Consider the following 22,168-nt stretch of genomic DNA (forward strand, 5'->3'; position numbering starts at 1 on the left):
CTTGTCTCCGTCCCCCAGGTCTCTGTGAGGATCTTGGGAAACAGTCATTGCGTCTCACTGATATTATGCCCAGTTCATTAGCACTTATGACATCACCGTACCTATGACATCACAGCACCACTGTCTTCGTTTCCTGTGGGTTTACACCATTGGTTCCAAGATAAAATAAGTGGTGAACGCACCGTTTGGCTGAACATCTCATTACGGCCAGGGGGGAGGTTGATGTCCTCCGATGGAGCCCCCTGGCTGCAGTGAGGGCGTCTGCGATGATGTGGATCCTGAGGGGCCCGAAGGGAGGAGGCAGGTGGATGGAGAGCAGAAGCCCCTCAAGGGCTCACACAACACCTTCGACAACATCAATGTGATCGGGCAGGGGCTGAAGCAACTGTTCCAGCACCAGAGACGTCGCTCTTCCGTGTCCCCCCACGACGTGCAACAAGCCCAGCCCGAGCCAGAGTCCGAACCTGAGCCTAACCAGGGGCCCGATGTGGAGGGGCTGGCCCAGCCCACCGCCCTAAACCGTGTCCTGCAGCAAATCCGCGCCCCGCCCAAGGTGAAGAGGGGATGCAGCATACAGCAGAATCGCAAGGGCAAGTCCAGTGCCAACGCCCGGGGCAGCCCCCAAATCGGACGTCGCTCGGCGCAGGACATCATGGCGGTTCTTTCGCACCCGGGCCGGCCGCGGTCCTCCTCCACCACCGACGCTCACTCTGCCTACGCTGCCCTGGAGGTCTCCTATCTGTCCGGGGAGGAGTCGGCTGAGAAGGTAAGTGACCAAGCCACCCAAACCGAAGGGTCTAATGGGGTCTGAGGTTTCACAGCGGATAGGAGAAGGGGCAGTGTTGGGGGACAGGCAAGTGGAGGGGAACAAGTGTGTATTTCCCCATGGCCATTTTTATGTTTATTTCCCATAGTTCTGATTATGGCAATAAGGCACCGCAAAGGTTCGTATAAGCTCACGTGCGCGGCTGTTTGCAGAATACTAGAGCGTGTATTTCTGCCTGTGGGGTTTGAAGGGATATTCCAGGGCCTGTGCGCTGAGAGAGAAATGAAACATGGTGTCTGCAATACACAACTTTACAGCTAATAAGACTTAACCACTTCTCTGCCAGAGGCGGTTGCAATGCTTTGCAGCGTCCTGTCCGTTCTTTTAATCCTATTTATTATAAATCCGGGTTTTGGCTTAACATACAAATCCCTATTGGTTTCCATCCTTCCTTTCCCTTCTATGGATGGAACATTCTGCCGCTGGCTGGGGAAACGGGTTCATGGTTTTAACTGCCTGAGCCAATCGGAGCACAGCGTTTCTGAAAGCCCCGACTAATGCATAACATGGCCGTGAGCTGATCTGTAAGGAGTGTTGTGATTGGGTGATCCCAGGGCTCTGTGTTGGGATGGGAAACTGAGGCCGTGAAGGTGATACACCTGCTTAATATACAGGAGATGTGTTTTTTAAAGGGGCAGTTTCTCTGGGACCGATGTGTACTGATGTCAGTGACGTGTTTAAGGGGGGAAATCTGGGTGATGCTTTTTTTTTTTTTAAAAACCAAACTCTGAGACCTGTGATTATTAAATGACGTTTATAGTTGGTTTGTAAATCTGGTGAGCGGAAGCTTCAGTCTGGATTTTGTGCTTTTACTGACACCTGTAAGTATTTGTAACGTCAGTTTGGGAACCGGATGACCTGAGACTTGGCATGGGTTACATTTCTTCGGCTGCTCCCTTATGTCTGATGTCACTGTTTGTTCAGCAAGAGTTTACACGTTGCAAAGTCCCCTCCCCTTATCTTTATTACCTCTGATAAGGGCGGGAGAAGGGTGAAAAGAAAATTCAAAAACACACAATTGACAAATACTCCCCCATGCAGAGGCCTTGACCCAAATCTTTGGTTTTTATCACAGTTATTGGTCTGTTTAGACAATTAGACAAGGAGTGGCAACAACTCCAGTCCTCAAGCGCCACCAACAGGTCAGGTTTTAAGGATATCCCAGCTTCAGCCCAGGTATTGAGCCACCTGTGCTGAAGCAGGCATATCCTTAGAACCTGACCTGTTGATGGCCCTTGAGGACTGGAGTTGGCCACGCCTGCATTACTGTCCAGTTGTGAAAATAAGGGTGTCTTTTTTTTGGCCGGATATGTGTGCTTACACCTTGAAAAGACAGTGTGTCACACAAGCGGCGTGTTGAATACCTGCGATCTTTGGTTTAATCTCCCGGCTCTGCGCAGACTCACGCGAGATCATATTGAAGGTCGCAGCTAACGAAGCCTCCCCCTCCCTTCGCCCCGGTAGTGGTGTGCCTGTGACCTGCTCTGTGTCCCGGACTGAGCACCTTCTAATGATTTTGTGGCTGCTTATCCGGCTCTCTAAGTGCACTGAGTCACATGCCGGCTTGTCTCCTTAAACAAAAGGGCGAGCCGGGCAGTGGTACGGGCGAGGATGGGTGGAGGCCTCGTGTGGTGCTCCTGCTGGGAGGGTCAGTTGCTGTCTGGGACACTGCCCTGTGCCTTGTATTAAAGACCACCCACTACTTTGCTCTGTGCGGTCACTATAGTGCGGTCACTATAGGTATCCTTACCGGCAGCGTCTTTACACGCCCACAAGCAGATGGAACTGATTTCTGTTGGTGTCTAAAGCCAAGCAGGCTCTCCTGGCACAGAAGGGGTTAATTGCAGTGGGTTCCCAATCTTTTTAAACGGCCCTCCCCATTGGGCCCCCTAACGAGGAAGGAATCAAAATCAATGATACGTGTGGAATAATGCTGCCCCAGCACAGCCGCAGATACAGGCGTGATGAATCCCTGGTCCGAAGAGCTCACAATCTAATATCTGGAGGCGGAGGCACGGGGGTGTAAAAAGAGTTGGTACTGGTGTCGGGAACATGGCTCCCACTTCATAGGCCAACTGTGCAGAAGAGATGTCGGTGGATCTCTGCCTCCTCTCGGACGCATCCGGCCACTTTTCCACCGGGGTTGTCTTACAGCCTTTAACCTGCATCACAGCGGTGGGGGATCTTAACCCCTTCTGTGCTGGGAATCTCTAGCGCCAAAGTAGTTAGTGCTTTAATGCAGCAGGGAACCATTGCGAGTTTTTATAATGCAGGAATTTCCAACATTGCAGAGCAGGGTGCAGGCTCGGTGCGGAGAATTGCGTTGCCGGGGTTAATATTGACGCCTGTGGGCATGAGCGCTGGCACTGGGTTGTGCTGGGGGTCCCAAGTGGCTGCTTTTCCTGGCAGGGTGCTCGGGCAGCTAGCTGGCGATTTCCACATTGATCCGTAATGAGGCTCTTTCCTGCTAGGGATCTCAGGAGCTGAACCCGTCGCAGGAGAATAACGGCAGAATCGTTCCGCCCGTCCGCCCGGAGAATGCGACTCTGAGTATATCACAGGTCAGGCCGGTGCGGACTTCAGCACTGCTCACAGCTCTCTGCATGGTTTGCCCATTCTAGCTCTGCACCCCTCTGCTATAACGCTACTGCCCCTCACACACAGCCCTGTCACTGAAACCCCTCTGCTATAACACTATTTCTCCCCTCACACACAGCCCTGTCACTGATGCCCCCTCTGCTATAACACTATTGCCCCCTCTGCTATTCCTCTGCTGAATGCTCTGTAGGTAACTTTATGGAAGTGCAGCAGGGTGGGACACCCTCTGTGATTGAGATTGACCCGCTGGCCTCGTATGCCGCGCTGTAAATGAGACGCGATTTGTCGGATGTAGCCAAGCTGCAAAGTCGTTGCTAGGAGGGGTCTCTCTGCTGCCCCTTTGTGAGTTCGTCCTCCTCATTCCCGAGGCCGCTACAAGGACCCAGAAGCGAAGGGGTTCATTTGGATCCCAGCGCTTCCCGTTAACACTTTGCTGCCACGAGACAGTGGATCGTGCAGGTCTGAGCCGATCTATATACATGCATACTGAAACAATGTGTCCATTCCAGAGGAAAGAGGGGTACAGTGGCCACAGCCTTTGAAGTGGGTGAGCCTGATTCAAATGCCAGTCTCTGCTCCTTGGGCAAGTCTCTTAATCTCCCTGCGCTTAATAAAAAGCAGCAATTAACCCCTTCCCGGCCCTTGACCCATTCGCACTGGCAGTGAAGTAGTTAAAGACGCCGTTCCTATATATGGGGTTGCCAGCTCCAGACCCCAAGAGCCACCAACAGGTCAGGTATTCAGTATATCCCTGCTTCAGCACAGGTGGCTCAATCGAGCCACGGATTGAGCCACCTGTGCTGAAGCAGGGATATCCATTAGCCTGTTAATAATAAGATATAAGATAATGTAAGATAATACATATGGTGGTGGCCCCTGAGGAACTGGATTTGGTCAGTCGATGGCTGAGCCACTGATTGAGCCAGCTGTGCTGAAGCAGGGATATCCTGAACACCTGATCTGTTGGTGACCCCTAGGGGACTGGAGCTGGCTACGTCTGTGCTATATATTTTTCCCGTGCTTCTCTCTCGGGCTTCCTGCTCTGGCGTCTCCCTGTCTCCCTGTCTCGCTGGTTTCTGACACGGAGAAATCCAGGTAGTGGTGGTGTTGCGGTTCCAGGGATCCCTTTCAGAAAGCCCCTCTCCCTATAAATAATGCTAAAGCCTCGCTAAAATAGTCTAGAGCAGGGGCGCGCAAACTTTCTGTGCTGCCCCCCCCCCCTGCCTGCCAGCTCCTATGCTCGCGCCCCCCCCAACCCAATATCCAGCGTCAAACGTCACGTGACCCCCGCAGCGTCATGTGACTCGCGTTGCTATAAGTCTCTTAGTTGAATCTTTCACGCATTTACTTGGCAGAATTCTTCTCTCGCCCAGCGTTTCCGGGGCGCCCCTTCCTCGGGTGTGCTATTTCTTGAAAGGCTCTATCGGGAAGCCAAAATGTTGAGATAGTAAAGACACATTTCTTGTATTATTTGGTGTGCCGGATTTTTTGACCCTTCTATATATGCACACCCGCCACGCTTCTGAGAATGCAGGGCACGCTAGGGATGAGGTTAATATTAGAATTATTGCTTTCGTTAAATGAACCCTATATTTAGTGGTGGACGGACATCAGAACGTCGCTCTGTAAATCTGTGGACGGTTTGAGTCCTGAGTCGAGTGGCAAAAATATTTGTGCATATTTGGATCCGCCGGTTCCTTTGTTCCACGGGTTTCCGCGGATCACTCCCAAATATAGCGATTCACCTTTTTGTGGATTTATTTTTTATTTACATTTTTTTTTTTTTTTTGAACACCGACAATCCGTCCACGGATTCCGCAGTTCGCCCGTGGATTGGGTTCTTTAAATCCACCGGCGGATTGTATCCAGTGGCTGTTTTGGATGAATCCGCGCGGATTGAAACGATAACAATCCGTCTGCGGATTTTACACCGCGGGAACGGGGTTTGAATGTCAAATTCTAAAAAATCCGGGAAACTGATTTGTACCGGCTCGCCCGTCTCTAGTCCTGCGCCCCGTGTAACGCAGCCCTCCCCAGCAGTTCAGGGGTTAATGCAGGGAGGCCTGACCTCGCTGCTGGTTACAGGGATAATAAAATGACTTTGACATCATTCTGAGCTGTTAGAATTCCTGTATCTTTTACTGCACCTGAACCAACTCCCTTTATCTCTTTGTTGTTCTGGGGAAGGAGACTATTTAAAGTGTGTGTGTGCGCGCGCGCGTCTGCGTGTGTTTGTGTGTGCGCGCGTTTGTGCGTGTGTGTATACCTACAGAAACATGCGCGCACACATTAACCACGTGTGTACGCATTGGGCACATACATAAATATGCACAGACAAGTATATACGTGTGTAAACACACGTATATACTTAGGTGTGCGAATGTGTATTTGTGAGCTCTCGCATATAACAAATGAATGTACAGTATTTTGCCGCATGGAATGTGCCTGACGTTTAGGAAAAATTCCGGGACCCCGCGTGAGCTGGTTCCGTGACCCCGCGTGAGCTGGTTCTAGAGCAGGGTCTGATATGAGCGGGGGGTTCAGGTCTCTGTATGAGACCCCTTGTCCGCCCTTAATTTGCTGGCGGTTCCTGTGGTTTCCTCGGGCAGTGAGCACACGGGGTTAATCAAGGACATCTGAGAGGAATTATTTTCTCTGAAAAGTGTACAAAGGTTAAGTAAGCGCTGGGAAGAGCAGCGCCTGGTACTGCCACGATCCCGTCTCAAGGACTGGCAGACTCGTCATGCCCACTGAACCCTCCCAGCACCGGCTGCCCTGAACCAACAGATCCCACCCCTCCCTGGGGCCGGGGGGAGCAGATATTTCTTTCTTTACCTATAAATCTGCTATTAGGACAGATGCAGTGAGACATTTCCAAGTGTGTCCGGGGATACTGGAGAGGCGACGCTATAAACATATTCAGTGGTTGACAAATCACCCAAAAATCTACTCGCCAAACAAAAAATCTACTCGCCAAACAAAAAATCTACTCGCCACCTAGTACCACACGTGTGCTGCTTGGGCCAATAGGAGCTCGCCATGATGTTAAATCCACTCGCCCAGGGCGAGCAAATGTATAGGTTTGTCGAACACTGAACATATTTACAGACCTGGCCTAGTCAGACCCTACAGGGACAGGAGAACCCTACATCGAAATAACTATTGGGAAAAGGAGTCTCTGTGCTCGAGCTGATAGAGTGCAGAGGAAAACCAGCACCGCATCACTAGCACCGCATCACCCGCACCGCATCACCCGCACCGCATCACCAGCACCGCATCACCCGCACCGCATCACCCGCACCGCATCACCCGCACCGCATCACCCGCACCGCATCACCAGCACCGCATCACCCGCACCGCATCACCCGCACCGCATCACCAGCACCGCATCACCAGCACCGCATCACCCGCACCGCATCACCCGCACCGCATCGCCAGCACCGCATCACCCGCACCGCACCGCATCACCAGCACCGCATCACCAGCACCGCATCACCCGCACCGCATCGCCAGCACCGCATCACCAGCACCGCATCACCCGCACCGCATCACCCGCACCGCATCACCCGCACCACATCACCCGCACCGCATCACCCGCACCGCACCGCATCACCAGCACCGCATCACCCGCACCGCATCGCCAGCACCGCATCGCCAGCACCGCATCACCAGCACCGCATCACCCGCACCGCATCACCCGCACCGCATCACCCGCACCGCATCACCCGCACCGCATCACCCGCACCGCATCACCCGCACCGCACCGCATCACCAGCACCGCATCACCCGCACCGCATCGCCAGCACCGCATCACCAGCACCGCATCACCCGCACCGCATCACCCACACCGCATCACCCGCACCGCATCACCCGCACCGCATCACCCGCACCGCATCACCCGCACCGCATCACCCGCACCGCATCGCCCGCACCGCATCGCCAGCACCGCATCACCCGCACCGCATCACCCGCACCGCATCACCCGCACCGCATCACCCGCACCGCATCACCCGCATCGCCCGCACCGCATCGCCAGCACCGCATCGCCAGCACCGCATCACCCGCACCGCATCGCCAGCACCGCATCGCCAGCACCGCATCGCCAGCACCGCATCGCCAGCACCGCATCACCCGCACCGCATCGCCAGCACCGCATCGCCAGCACCGCATCACCAGCACCGCATCACCAACACCGCATCCCCCGCACCGCATCACCCGCACCGCATCACCCGCACCGCATCACCCGCAACGCATCACCCGCACCGCATCACCCGCACCGCATCACCAGCACCGCATCACCAGCACCGCATCACCAGCATTTGAAATAAATTAAAAAAATAATAATTGATAAATGGGAATCACTATTAATTTGGAGGAACACAGGGGCTGCTCAATACAGGGGTCAGGGCCATAACATAGGCTGGGTGAACCCCCTGCCCTGGTGAGGATATGCTCTCATTTGTCTATACTGGGCAGTGTTGGATACACAACCCAGGGATAGGACATAGGGAGAGGTGCTCTCTGAGAATCAGTAACCCTGAATCTTTTTACTAGGGTTTGGGTAAATTGCATGCAAATGTTCCAGGAATTCTCCCATTAACTGTGCATGGCAGGGATGGGACAGTGTCATGTCATTATCACACCACTAGGGGTCAGCCACACACTGAGCGCGTTTAGATGACAAGCTGGTTCAGAGGATCCATCGTATCAATGGTCTCACTATTTACTGTTCCGTGCACCCCTCCTTCCTATATTGTATCTGTCTTTAATACGGTCACTATTTACTGTTCCGTGCACCCCTCCTTCCTATATTGTATCTGTCTTTAATACGGTCACTATTTACTGTTCCGTGCACCCCTCCTTCCTATATTGTATCTGTCTTTAATACGGTCACTATTTACTGTTCCGTGCACCCCTCCTTCCTATATTGTATCTGTCTTTAATACGGTCACTATTTACTGTTCCGTGCACCCCTCCTTCCTATATTGTATCTGTCTTTAATACGGTCACTATTTACTGTTCCGTGCACCCCTCCTTCCTATATTGTATCTGTCTTTAATACGGTCACTATTTACTGTTCCGTGCACCCCTCCTTCCTATATTGTATCTGTCTTTAATACGGTCACTATTTACTGTTCCGTGCACCCCTCCTTCCTATATTGTATCTGTCTTTAATACGGTCACTATTTACTGTTCCGTGCACCCCTCCTTCCTATATTGTATCTGTCTTTAATACGGTCACTATTTACTGTTCCGGGCACCCCTCCTTCCTATATTGTATCTGTCTTTAATACGGTCACTATTTACTGTTCCGTGCACCCCTCCTTCCTATATTGTATCTGTCTTTAATACGGTCACTATTTACTGTTCCGTGCACCCCGCCTTCCTATATTGTATCTGTCTTTAATACGGTCACTATTTACTGTTCCGTGCACCCCTCCTTCCTATATTGTATCTGTCTTTAATATGGTCACTATTTACTGTTCCGTGCACCCCTCCTTCCTATATTGTATCTGTCTTTAATACGGTCACTATTTACTGTTCCGTGCACCCCGCCTTCCTATATTGTATCTGTCTTTAATACGGTCACTATTTACTGTTCCGTGCACCCCTCCTTCCTATATTGTATCTGTCTTTAATACGGTCACTATTTACTGTTCCGTGCACCCCTCCTTCCTATATTGTATCTGTCTTTAATACGGTCACTATTTACTGTTCCGTGCACCCCTCCTTCCTATATTGTATCTGTCTTTAATACGGTCACTATTTACTGTTCCGTGCACCCCTCCTTCCTATATTGTATCTGTCTTTAATACGGTCACTATTTACTGTTCCGTGCACCCCTCCTTCCTATATTGTATCTGTCTTTAATACGGTCACTATTTACTGTTCCGGGCACCCCTCCTTCCTATACTGTATCTGTCTTTAATACGGTCACTATTTACTGTTCCGGGCACCCCTCCTTCCTATATTGTATCTGTCTTTAATACGGTCACTATTTACTGTTCCGTGCACCCCTCCTTCCTATATTGTATCTGTCTTTAATACGGTCACTATTTACTGTTCCGGGCACCCCTCCTTCCTATACTGTATCTGTCTTTAATACGGTCACTATTTACTGTTCCGGGCACCCCTCCTTCCTATATTGTATCTGTATTAATACGGTCACTATTTACTGTTCCGGGCACCCCTCCTTCCTATATTGTATCTGTCTTTAATACGGTCACTATTTACTGTTCCGTGCACCCCTCCTTCCTATACTGTATCTGTCTTTAATACGGTCACTATTTACTGTTCCGTGCACCCCTCCTTCCTATATTGTATCTGTCTTTAATACGGTCACTATTTACTGTTCCGTGCACCCCTCCTTCCTATATTGTATCTGTCTTTAATACGGTCACTATTTACTGTTCCGTGCACCCCTCCTTCCTATATTGTATCTGTCTTTAATACGGTCACTATTTACTGTTCCGGGCACCCCTCCTTCCTATACTGTATCTGTCTTTAATACGGTCACTATTTACTGTTCCGGGCACCCCTCCATCCTATACTGTATCTGTCTTTAATACGGTCACTATTTACTGTTCCGTGCACCCCTCCTTCCTATATTGTATCTGTCTTTAATACGGTCACTATTTACTGTTCCGGGCACCCCTCCTTCCTATACTGTATCTGTCTTTAATACGGTCACTATTTACTGTTCCGGGCACCCCTCCTTCCTATATTGTATCTGTCTTTAATACGGTCACTATTTACTGTTCCGTGCACCCCTCCTTCCTATATTGTATCTGTCTTTAATACGGTCACTATTTACTGTTCCGTGCACCCCTCCTTCCTATACTGTATCTGTCTTTAATACGGTCACTATTTACTGTTCCGGGCACCCCTCCTTCCTATACTGTATCTGTCTTTAATACGGTCACTATTTACTGTTCCGGGCACCCCTCCTTCCTATATTGTATCTGTCTTTAATACGGTCACTATTTACTGTTCCGTGCACCCCTCCTTCCTATATTGTATCTGTCTTTAATACGGTCACTATTTACTGTTCCGTGCACCCCGCCTTCCTATATTGTATCTGTCTTTAATACGGTCACTATTTACTGTTCCGTGCACCCCTCCTTCCTATATTGTATCTGTCTTTAATACGGTCACTATTTACTGTTCCGTGCACCCCTCCTTCCTATATTGTATCTGTCTTTAATATGGTCACTATTTACTGTTCCGTGCACCCCTCCTTCCTATACTGTATCTGTCTTTAATACGGTCACTATTTACTGTTCCGTGCACCCCTCCTTCCTATATTGTATCTGTCTTTAATACGGTCACTATTTACTGTTCCGGGCACCCCGCCTTCCTATAGTGTATCTGTCTTTAATACGGTCACTATTTACTGTTCCGTGCACCCCTCCTTCCTATATTGTATCTGTCTTTAATACGGTCACTATTTACTGTTCCGTGCACCCCTCCTTCCTATATTGTATCTGTCTTTAATATGGTCACTATTTACTGTTCCGTGCACCCCTCCTTCCTATATTGTATCTGTCTTTAATACGGTCACTATTTACTGTTCCGTGCACCCCGCCTTCCTATATTGTATCTGTCTTTAATACGGTCACTATTTACTGTTCCGTGCACCCCTCCTTCCTATATTGTATCTGTCTTTAATACGGTCACTATTGACTGTTCCGTGCACCCCTCCTTCCTATATTGTATCTGTCTTTAATATGGTCACTATTTACTGTTCCGTGCACCCCTCCTTCCTATACTGTATCTGTCTTTAATACGGTCACTATTTACTGTTCCGTGCACCCCTCCTTCCTATATTGTATCTGTCTTTAATACGGTCACTATTTACTGTTCCGTGCACCCCTCCTTCCTATATTGTATCTGTCTTTAATACGGTCACTATTTACTGTTCCGTGCACCCCGCCTTCCTATATTGTATCTGTCTTTAATACGGTCACTATTTACTGTTCCGTGCACCCCTCCTTCCTATATTGTATCTGTCTTTAATACGGTCACTATTTACTGTTCCGTGCACCCCTCCTTCCTATATTGTATCTGTCTTTAATACGGTCACTATTTACTGTTCCGGGCACCCCTCCTTCCTATATTGTATCTGTCTTTAATACGGTCACTATTTACTGTTCCGGGCACCCCTCCTTCCTATATTGTATCTGTCTTTAATACGGTCACTATTTACTGTTCCGTGCACCCCTCCTTCCTATATTGTATCTGTCTTTAATACGGTCACTATTTACTGTTCCGGGCACCCCTCCTTCCTATATTGTATCTGTCTTTAATACGGTCACTATTTACTGTTCCGGGCACCCCTCCTTCCTATACTGTATCTGTCTTTAATACGGTCACTATTTACTGTTCCGTGCACCCCTCCTTCCTATATTGTATCTGTCTTTAATACGGTCACTATTTACTGTTCCGTGCACCCCTCCTTCCTATATTGTATCTGTCTTTAATACGGTCACTATTTACTGTTCCGGGCACCCCTCCTTCCTATATTGTATCTGTCTTTAATACGGTCACTATTTACTGTTCCGTGCACCCCTCCTTCCTATATTGTATCTGTCTGTAATACGGTCACTATTTACTGTTCCGTGCACCCCTCCTTCCTATATTGTATCTGTCTTTAATACGGTCACTATTTACTGTTCCGGGCACCCCTCCTTCCTATATTGTATCTGTCTTTAATACGGTCACTATTTACTGTTCCGGGCACCCCTCCTTCCTATACTGTATCTGTCTTTAATACGGTCACTATTTACTGTTCCGGGCACCCCTCCTTCCTATACTGTATCTGTCTTTAATACGGTCACTATTTACTGTTCCGGGCACCCCTCCTTCCTATACTGTATCTGTCTTTAATACGGTCACTATTTACTGTTCCGTGCACCCCTCCTTCCTATATTGTATCTGTCTTTAATACGGTCACTATTTACTGTTCCGTGCACCCCTCCTTCCTATATTGTATCTGTCTTTAATACGGTCACTATTTACTGTTCCGGGCACCCCTCCTTCCTATATTGTATCTGTCTTTAATACGGTCACTATTTACTGTTCCGTGCACCCCTCCTTCCTATACTGTATCTGTCTTTAATACGGTCACTATTTACTGTTCCGGGCACCCCTCCTTCCTATACTGTATCTGTCTTTAATACGGTCACTATTTACTGTTCCGTGCACCCCGCCTTCCTATATTGTATCTGTCTTTAATACGGTCACTATTTACTGTTCCGGGCACCCCTCCTTCCTATACTGTATCTTTCTTTAATACGGTCACTATTTACTGTTCCGGGCACCCCTCCTTCCTATACTGTATCTGTCTTTAATACGGTCACTATTTACTGTTCCGTGCACCCCTCCTTCCTATATTGTATCTGTCTTTAATATGGTCACTATTTACTGTTCCGTGCACCCCTCCTTCCTATATTGTATCTGTCTTTAATACGGTCACTATTTACTGTTCCGGGCACCCCTCCTTCCTATATTGTATCTGTCTTTAATACGGTCACTATTTACTGTTCCGGGCACCCCTCCTTCCTATACTGTATCTGTCTTTAATACGGTCACTATTTACTGTTCCGGGCACCCCTCCTTCCTATATTGTATCTGTCTTTAATACGGTCACTATTTACTGTTCCGTGCACCCCTCCTTCCTATATTGTATCTGTCTTTAATACGGTCACTATTTACTGTTCCGTGCACCCCTCCTTCCTATATTGTATCTGTCTTTAATACGGTCACTATTTACTGTTCCGGGCACCCCTCCTTCCTATATTGTATCTGTCTGTAATACGGTCACTATTTACTGTTCCGTGCACCCCTCCTTCCTATATTGTATCTGTCTTTAATACGGTCACTATTTACTGTTCCGTGCACCCCTCCTTCCTATATTGTATCTGTCTTTAATACGGTCACTATTTACTGTTCCGTGCACCCCTCCTTCCTATACTGTATCTGTCTTCAATACGGTCACTATTTACTGTTCCGTGCACCCCTCCTTCCTATATTGTATCTGTCTTTAATACGGTCACTATTTACTGTTCCGTGCACCCCTCCTTCCTATATTGTATCTGTCTTTAATACGGTCACTATTTACTGTTCCGGGCACCCCTCCTTCCTATATTGTATCTGTCTTTAATACGGTCACTATTTACTGTTCCGGGCACCCCTCCTTCCTATACTGTATCTGTCTTTAATACGGTCACTATTTACTGTTCCGTGCACCCCTCCTTCCTATATTGTATCTGTCTTTAATACGGTAACTATTTACTGTTCCGTGCACCCCTCCTTCCTATATTGTATCTGTCTTTAATACGGTCACTATTTACTGTTCCGGGCACCCCTCCTTCCTATATTGTATCTGTCTTTAATACGGTCACTATTTACTGTTCCGTGCACCCCTCCTTCCTATATTGTATCTGTCTTTAATATGGTCACTATTTACTGTTCCGGGCACCCCTCCTTCCTATATTGTATCTGTCTTTAATACGGTCACTATTTACTCTTCCGGGCACCCCTCCTTCCTATATTGTATCTGTCTTTAATACGGTCACTATTTACTGTTCCGTGCACCCCTCCTTCCTATATTGTATCTGTCTTTAATACGGTCACTATTGGTGGGAGAATAGAAATATACAGATGTAACATGTAACACCAATTGCAATGTCGGTGCTTGTTCCATGGCTGAATCCGCTCGTTGCTTTGCAGTGAGTTGCTGGCTCCTCTTGGAATGAAAGGGTTAATGTATGCCGGATAGTATTGCGCGTTCAGGCGTAAATCCCGTCTCCCTCTGCGCGTACCGGTTTTGGTTTTATTTGAACAATTTGAGCGGGTTTCAGGTGTTTGTGAGGTTGTCTCTCGACCTGAAAAATAACGTTTATTCGTATTTCTCTGACGTGGAAAATGACTGTTTGGGTTACTGTGAAGTGAGGGGTTAATACAGACTGATGCCGCATGGGAACGGTCATTGCGATGTGAGGGGTTAATACAGACTGATACAGCGAGAGAGCGGTCATGGAAATGAGCGGTGAATGCAGACTGATACAGCAGGAGACCTGTCGCTGGGAGGTGAGGGGTTAATACAGACATACAGCGGGAGACCTGTCACTGGGAGGTGAGGGGTTAATACAGACTGATACAGCGGGAGACCTGTCGCTGGGAGGTGAGGGGTTAATACAGACTGATACAGCGGGAGACCTGTCACTGGGAGGTGAGGGGTTAATTCAGACTGATACAGCGGGAGACCTGTCACTGGGAGGTGATGGGGTTAATACAGACTGATGCAGCATGGGAGGGGTTACAAGGAGGTGAGGGGTTAATACAGACTGATACAGCGGGTGACCTGTCACTGGGAGGTGATGGGGTTAATACAGACTGATGCAGCATGGGAGGTGTTACTGGGAGGTGAGGGGTTAATACAGACTGGTACAGCGGGAGACCTGTCGCTGGGAGGTGAGGGGTTAATACAGACTGGTACAGCGGGAGACCTGTCACTGGGAGGTGAGGGGTTAATACAGGCTGATACAGCAGGAGACCTGTCGCTGGGAGGTGAGGGGTTAATACAGACTGGTACAGCGGGAGACCTGTCACTGGGATGAGCAGATACAGGGTTAATATGCATGCCCTCCTCGTCATTGCATTCTTGGCGATGTCTACCTCAAGCTAACAATGCTGGGAGTTTAATGAAGCGCTATAATACGGAGCGGATACTAATCACGGGGTCACTATTGTACACTAGTGACCAGCTGACTAAGAATACACAACACAAATACCATCTTCATATTAACTCTGACAGGAACCCGGGGCAGGGCCGGGCAGAAAAGCTTATGGGGCAAAAGGGCCGCAAGCTTATTGTAATGTCACTTTATACGTGAAAACACTGTGTTTAATCCTTTACAAGCATTTCTAACATCTGTACTTTATACGTTCACATTACCTTCAATTACCAGTGAGCATCAGTGGGAAAACCCGCACTTAGATGCTTTAGTAACTGGTATGAAATTGCATGGGACCGAGACACCAAAGTCTCCATGGGCTGAATTTGTCCCACCGGCTACCAGTTGAAGAGCCCTGGTATGGGATATCTATCTGGGTGCACACTACCCATCACAGTGAAGTATATGTAACTTCGAACTAAAGTTACACAATGGTGTGTGTGTGTGTTATTTCAGGGGAGCCGCATTGGTAAACCCGCAGGTTCCTCTGGAATAAATCCCGCGCTCGGACGTTTGTGTGGCTGGAGTCTTGGGCGGACGTCTGGTGTAGAGCCCGGGCTGGCTGAGTGCCGCCAGTATTACCAGGGCTGCACTGTTTAAACTGTTTCATTTAGGTAAATAATTGTTTGCACTGCAGGCTTTCCGTTCACCAAACATGAGACACGGTTACTCGTTCCTCAGTTACATTGGCAGAAGCTGCAATAAATGATTCACGTTTTATACAGAGTCCACAGAAGCGTCCAATGAGAAATGTTCTATGTTTAACTGAAATCCCTGGAGATTTATCTGGTGAATACCCACGGCACAGAGATTTATCTGGTGAATACCCACGGCACAGAGATTTATCTGGTGAATACACACGGCACAGAGATTTATCTGGTGAATACCCACGGCACAGAGATTTATCTGGTGAATACCCACGGCACAGAGATTTATCTGGTGAATACCCACGGCACGTAGAGAGATGGAGGCATGTTTTAATTTTTTCCATCTACAGAGATGGAGAACACTTCTACCTGTTACTGGTTTCCCCTCTAAGTAGCGATAGCCGGTGGGGATATCTTTCATAGGGGAGACATCTTTAAAACACCCACACGTTTCCATTTTCCCAGATACACAAGCAGCTGGCCAACTCTAGAACTCAAGGGCCACCAACAGGTCAGGTTTTCAGGATAGCCCTGCTTCAGCACAGGTGTCTCAGTCCTTGACTGAGCCACTGGTTGAGCCACTTGTGCTGAAGCAGGGCTATCCTAAAAACCTGACCTGTGGGTGACCCTTGATTTCTGGACTTGGCCACTCCTGGCTTGGGGCTTCTTCAAGAGGGCATGCTGGGTGGAGCCGGACTTCATACCAGATGAAGGAGTGAAGGCTCGTGAGTCTACAAGCACACAATCTGGTGTTTTAATGCGTATTATATATTAAGTTTCTTTGAGGAAGTAAGTAGGAATATATACCAGGGTAATGCAGTTGATGTGGTCTACTTAGATTTTGCAAAGGCTTTTGATACGGTTTCACACAAGGTTGGTGTACAAAATAAAGCAAATTGGAATATTTGCACCTGGAATGAAAACTGAACGACAGACAACAGAGAATTGTCATAAATGGAACTTTTTCAGGTTGGGCTAAAGTTGTGAGTGGAGTTCCTCAGGGATCGGTACTGGGTCCCCTGCTTTTTAACTTCTTTATTAATGACCTGGCATAGAGAGCAAAGTCTCCATCTTTGCTGATGATAGTAAATTGTGTAAGGTAGAATTAGAGCAGGATGTAATTTATCTCCAGAAGGACTTGGATAGCCTGGAAACGTGGGCAGGTAAATGGCAGATAAATATAAGGTTATGGATTTGGGAAGCAAGAATAAACCGGTAATTTACCAATTAAATGGGGATAAGTTAGGGGAATCCTTGATGGAGAAGGAGTTAGGAGTGCTTGTAGACAGCAGGCTTAGCAATAGTGCCCAAAGTCATCCAGTAGCTGCAAAAGCAAACAAGATCTTATCTTGCATCAAACGGGCAATGGAGGGAAGGGAAGTAAACATAATTATGCTCCTTTATAAAGCATTGGTAAGACCACACCTTGAATATAGAGTACAATTTTGGGCACCAATCCTTAGAAAAGACATTATGGAACTAGAGAGAGTGCAGAGAAGAGCCACCAAATGAATAAAGGAGAGGCTAGCTAATTTAGATTTATTTACATTAGAAAAGAGGCATCTCAGAGGGGATATGATAACTATACGAATATATTCGGGATCAAAACAAGGTGCTTTCAAAAAAACTATTCTTCCCAAGGGCAGTACCAACGACACAGGGTCATCCCTTAAGGTTGGAGGAAATGAGATTTCACCAGCAACAAAGGAAAGGGTTCTTTACAGTAAGGGCAGTTAAAATGTGGAATTCATTACCCATGGAGACTGTGATGGCAGATACAATAGATAAGAACAAACAATTATTATATCTTCAAAAAAAGTTGGACATCATTTTAGGAAGGGAAGGTATACAGGGATATACCAAATAAGTATACATGGGAAGGATGTTGACCCAGGGAGAAATCTGATTGACAATTCTTGGAGTCAGGAAGGAATTTATTTTTCCCCTTATGAGATATAATTAGATAATGTGTTGCTGGGGTTTGTGTTTGCCTTCCTCTGGATCAATATACTGTAAGTACAAATATAGGATAAAGTATCTCGTCTAAATTTAGCACAGGTTGTACTTGATGGATGCGTGTCTTTTTTTTCAACCTCATGTAACAAATATATGTATTACAAGTACTTTTGGAAATTCAAAGCTATTGACCCAAGCACGGCCCCATTTTGTTTTTTCATCGTATATAAATCACATGTATAAGTGGCTGGCGCTATATAAATAGCTTTATATGTTTGCGCATGTGGCAGTTTGTACAGGTCACACCGGGCATGTCTTGTACCCAAGTCTGGGTCCCTATACTACATCTTTAGGGGGGCAGACGGGGTCCTGTGACCTGAGAACCTTTCCTTCCAGCCTGGAGCTTTAATCTGTTCCAGATGCCAGTCACAGAGGGAACCAAACGAAGCCAAATCATTTAATATCCGTTATCCCGGCTGATTAAATGGGACGTCTTTTAATACCCAAGACATGCCAAGAATCCTGGCTATTTGTCCCAGATTAGGCTGCTGGGCTGCCGCGGTAATTCCTGTATGTCTGATGCACAGTGCGCGACTCTGCGCCTCAGTGTGTCTGCGGGTCTCCGTGCGCCTGGGGCCCTCCGTGCGCCTGGGGCCCTCCGTGCGCCTGGGGCCCTCCGTGCGCCTGGGGCCCTCCGTGCGCCTGGGGCCCTCCGTGCGCCTGGGGCCCTCCGTGCGCCTGGGGCCCTCCGTGCGCCTGGGGCCCTCCGTGCGCCTGGGGCCCTCCGTGCGCCTGGGGCCCTCCGTGCGCCTGCGCACCGAGAGTGTGTTTTTGACGATCTGTGTGCCTCTGCAGGGGCAGACAGTCCTGGGGTCCTTCCTAAGCACTTCCGGGGGCCGTGATTTGTCCCAAGGGCCACAAGTTAGAGCCCTGCTATATATTAGTTCCCCGCAGATCTCCATGCAGCACATGATACGTGGTAATGATTGAAGTTTAACAGATTTGCCAGATGACGTGATACATTTTAAAGAAGCAATCCAAGCTAGCGTTTTATTTCTTTTACCCCATTAATTTCATCTCCGGGGACCCCCTGCTTCCGGAGATACTTACCTCCGTAGAGGGTGCCGGTAGCCGCTCTGCTTGGCTAGTAGGGTTAACGTAATGGCGGAGTTTCAAAGCTCCCGCTCCCTGCGGACCGATACGAGGCCGTGACATCAGGTGTGGCTTCTTATTGGCACGCACGAGCTTTAAACTTTGCAGAGATACCGGAACCCCTGTCGGAGGTCTGTATCTCGGGAAGCAGGGGCTCCCTGGAGCTGAAATTAGTGGGGTTCATCTTTGGCGACCCCCTACTCCAAACCGATGTAATCAGGGGTGGGCATAGTCTCCGTTATGCTATGATAGCGTTAGGTGCATTCTCGTCTGGTGGCAGATAAAGGAGGATACTCTGGTTGATCCTGTAGTGCTGGCATTGACGCTAAAATATGGAAGAACCAGGCGCTTACCTTAAGTGACAGAATTTCAGAAGAGCGATGAAACCAATTATTGTGGTTATTTGCTAATGATGCGGAGTTGTTCTTGCGATCCCTTCTGCTTCTACCCCTAATAAAGGGATGATCCAAAGCCCTTATAGAAACGTATAGACAAAACAAAGTAGGGGGAGCGAGGGATAAGTAGATGCACAGATAAAACAAATACAGACCATTTACCACAGAGTGATCCCAGTAAAGGGGGTAAGTGGGACGGTGAAAAATTAAAATAGATATGTACTATATAATAAATGCTTACACGGCCTTGTGTAAACCCAATCCCAAGATGGTATCTTTGTGGTAGATGGTGACCCTTCCGCAGTTGAGTGCAGGAGGGGTCGTTGTGGTTTACAATATAAATATAGAAATACTCACACGGCCCAGTGTGAGTAAAGTCGCAGGGCAGTTGTCTTTATGGTATACACCTAGGTTCCCCGTCAGAGATATTCCCAGGGGTGTTGTGTACGTTACTGCTGGCGGGCAGGGGGTTCAATGCAGGTCTCTATTTCAGTTCCCCCGTTCTGGGCTTCTTCCCCTCCCCGTTACAGAGAGGGGCGTGGGTGAGGCAAAATAATGTATTGGGATCAACAGTGCTCTTTAAAACTTCAACGTTTAATGCACATAAATAAAATCCACAATAAATGCACTCACATAGTATTACAATATGCCGGTGTGCTCCCGTGTCTGCGGTTTGCACCGGTCCCCGCCCGCTCTCTCCTCCGCGTCCGGAGTTGGAATTGATGTCAGTTCCTGGCGCGGCTGTCACTGCATTGACACTAGGAAGGCGGTCCTGGGGCCGCACGGGCGTAAGGAAGCGAATGACCGGAGGAGCAGGCTGACGAGCTTCAGATGAGCAGGATTTGAAGTTGAGGTCACCCTTGCCTTACCTTTCCCAACCTTAGCGTCCCCATCTCTCCCCCAAGTTGTTGTGTTCTGTATTCCCTGATTCTGTCCTATCAAGGCTGTATGATACAGATGTAAATCTATTATCTGTAATGTATTGAACTTGTACTCTGTCTCAACGAATAGGAAATATAATTTAAGTTACAAAAAAACAAGAATACTAAAAGAAAAATGCATAAAATGCTCCTTTAGAACCAACCTGCGCGTTCTTCATGTATACAATGAACGCACCGAACTTTCCAAGCCTCTCGTGTCTTTTCATGGGTTTCCGATGAAGGGGGAACCTCTGGGGTTTTGAAGGCTCTGTGTAGTATAATTATATCTTTTATGGATCCATTAAAAAGAATCCGAACCATGGAAAACATGGAGGCGATTCCCTAACAACCAGCCTGAGAAGCTTATGGTTTAGGCCAGGGGTGGGCAACTCCAGTCCTGAAGGGCCACCAACAGGTCAGGTTTTGAAGATCTCCCTGCTTCAGCACAGGTGACTTAATCAGTGACTCAGTCATTATGACTTAGCCACTGATTGAGCCACCTGTGCTGAAGCAGGGATATCTGGAATCCCTCGCCTGTTGGTGGCCATTGAGGGCAGGGAGTTTGCCCACCCCTGGTTTTATCATCGGTCGGAGGTCAGGATATTGTATCTCCGGAGATGCAGAATAAACGGGTCTCAGACTACAGCGGAGGGCGGCGTCTGCTGGAGCAACAGTACTGTGACAACACTGATGACGTAAGATAATGCTCATGAGGTCATTGAAAGGATTAGGCAGCGTTGGTGTGTGGGGAAGTCATGTTGGGTTTAGGCGCGCGAGCGCTTTCCATGTTTTAACATCCGCAGGTTGTTTAAAGAAGTAGAAGTAAACCGCGTTAATGTTCCTCGCCGTGGGTGTGCCCGCGATGCCCAGCGAGCGTGCTGCCCCCTTCCCCGAACACCAAACCTATAAGAATTAGGCTGAGGAATTAGGAATTAGGCTGCGGCCTGTCTGCGCGATCAGGAGCGATTGCATGAACTAGCAGACGAGCAAGCGTGCGCGATCGGGAGGCGGGGCACTGACGTCACTGGGCCAATAGCTTGCGAAGCGCTGACGTCACGGCGCCGTGACGTTGACGCTGCTTCCCTCTGATTGGAGGTTTTTAGCCGACCGCGCGCTCAGAAACAGGCTCTGCTGTCGGCTGAAAATCCCCGCGCCTCAGCACGCCTGCGGACGCTCGCGGGAGCCCCCTCTCAAGACATCCTCATTGAGGATGACGGGGCTCATCGCGGAGCGTCCGCACGGCTCAGCTTGTCCTTCTATGGACGCAGCCTTATACACATTTAGGGTTTGTGGTACTGTGCAGAATGTAAACGTTTGGGCAGAGCTTGTTGAACGATCTTTTGGAACCGTTGTAGGCCTTGTGAGGGGCTCGATGAAATGAAACTGCCATTTCTTTCCAAAGAAAGCGGACTTGTAAGTGGTGTTAATAAACCGCAGCAGTGCTCTGGTCACCACGGGTCTCCCAGCAGTGACGGGGTTACTGTATCTCCGCAGGAATCCCAGAGCGCTGCCAGAACAATAAGCTTTATTTAATGAAGCTGCAGCCGTCCATGTGCCCGGCTTCCCAACAGCCTCCACACCGCACCCTCGCTGCACTGGAGCTGGGGGGAGAGGGCTTTTTGGCTTGAGTTGGGGGTCTTAAAGGAACACGGGGGCTCCTTTTATACAGAGGACAGCATTTTATTAATTGGCAGGTTACTAGCGGCTGTGCGCGATGCGCCTACATTAGATTGTCAGCTCTTTAGAACAGAAACTAGTAGTGTTTGTTATATAACCTTCAGATAGGAGTTCTGTTTTTGGACGCGGTTATTACGGATCACGCGCCGTTGTCTGAAACGTACTCTAGCGGGTCATAGATACATTGCCTGGGAAGCTATTTCTTTGCAGTGGAGATGCAAGTAAGGTGGCTCGCTCGTTAAGGTCACGCAGAGCTTGT

General features: G+C 48.5%; 1 protein-coding gene across 1 annotated transcript in view; it reads left to right on the top strand.

Moving 5' to 3' along the window:
• Positions 1-22,168, top strand: part of TMCC1 (transmembrane and coiled-coil domain family 1) — an 83,383-nt gene that overhangs the window by 14,244 nt on the left and 46,971 nt on the right. Inside the window, exons 4-5 of the mRNA XM_075573659.1 lie at positions 19-766; positions 3,298-3,387. Coding sequence (XP_075429774.1) covers positions 233-766; positions 3,298-3,387 — 624 coding nt within the window. The 5' untranslated portion in view covers positions 19-232. The remainder of the gene's footprint in view (positions 1-18; positions 767-3,297; positions 3,388-22,168) is intronic.

Source organism: Ascaphus truei, chromosome 17 (genome assembly GCF_040206685.1).
Source record: "Ascaphus truei isolate aAscTru1 chromosome 17, aAscTru1.hap1, whole genome shotgun sequence".
NCBI lineage: Eukaryota > Metazoa > Chordata > Amphibia > Anura > Ascaphidae > Ascaphus > Ascaphus truei.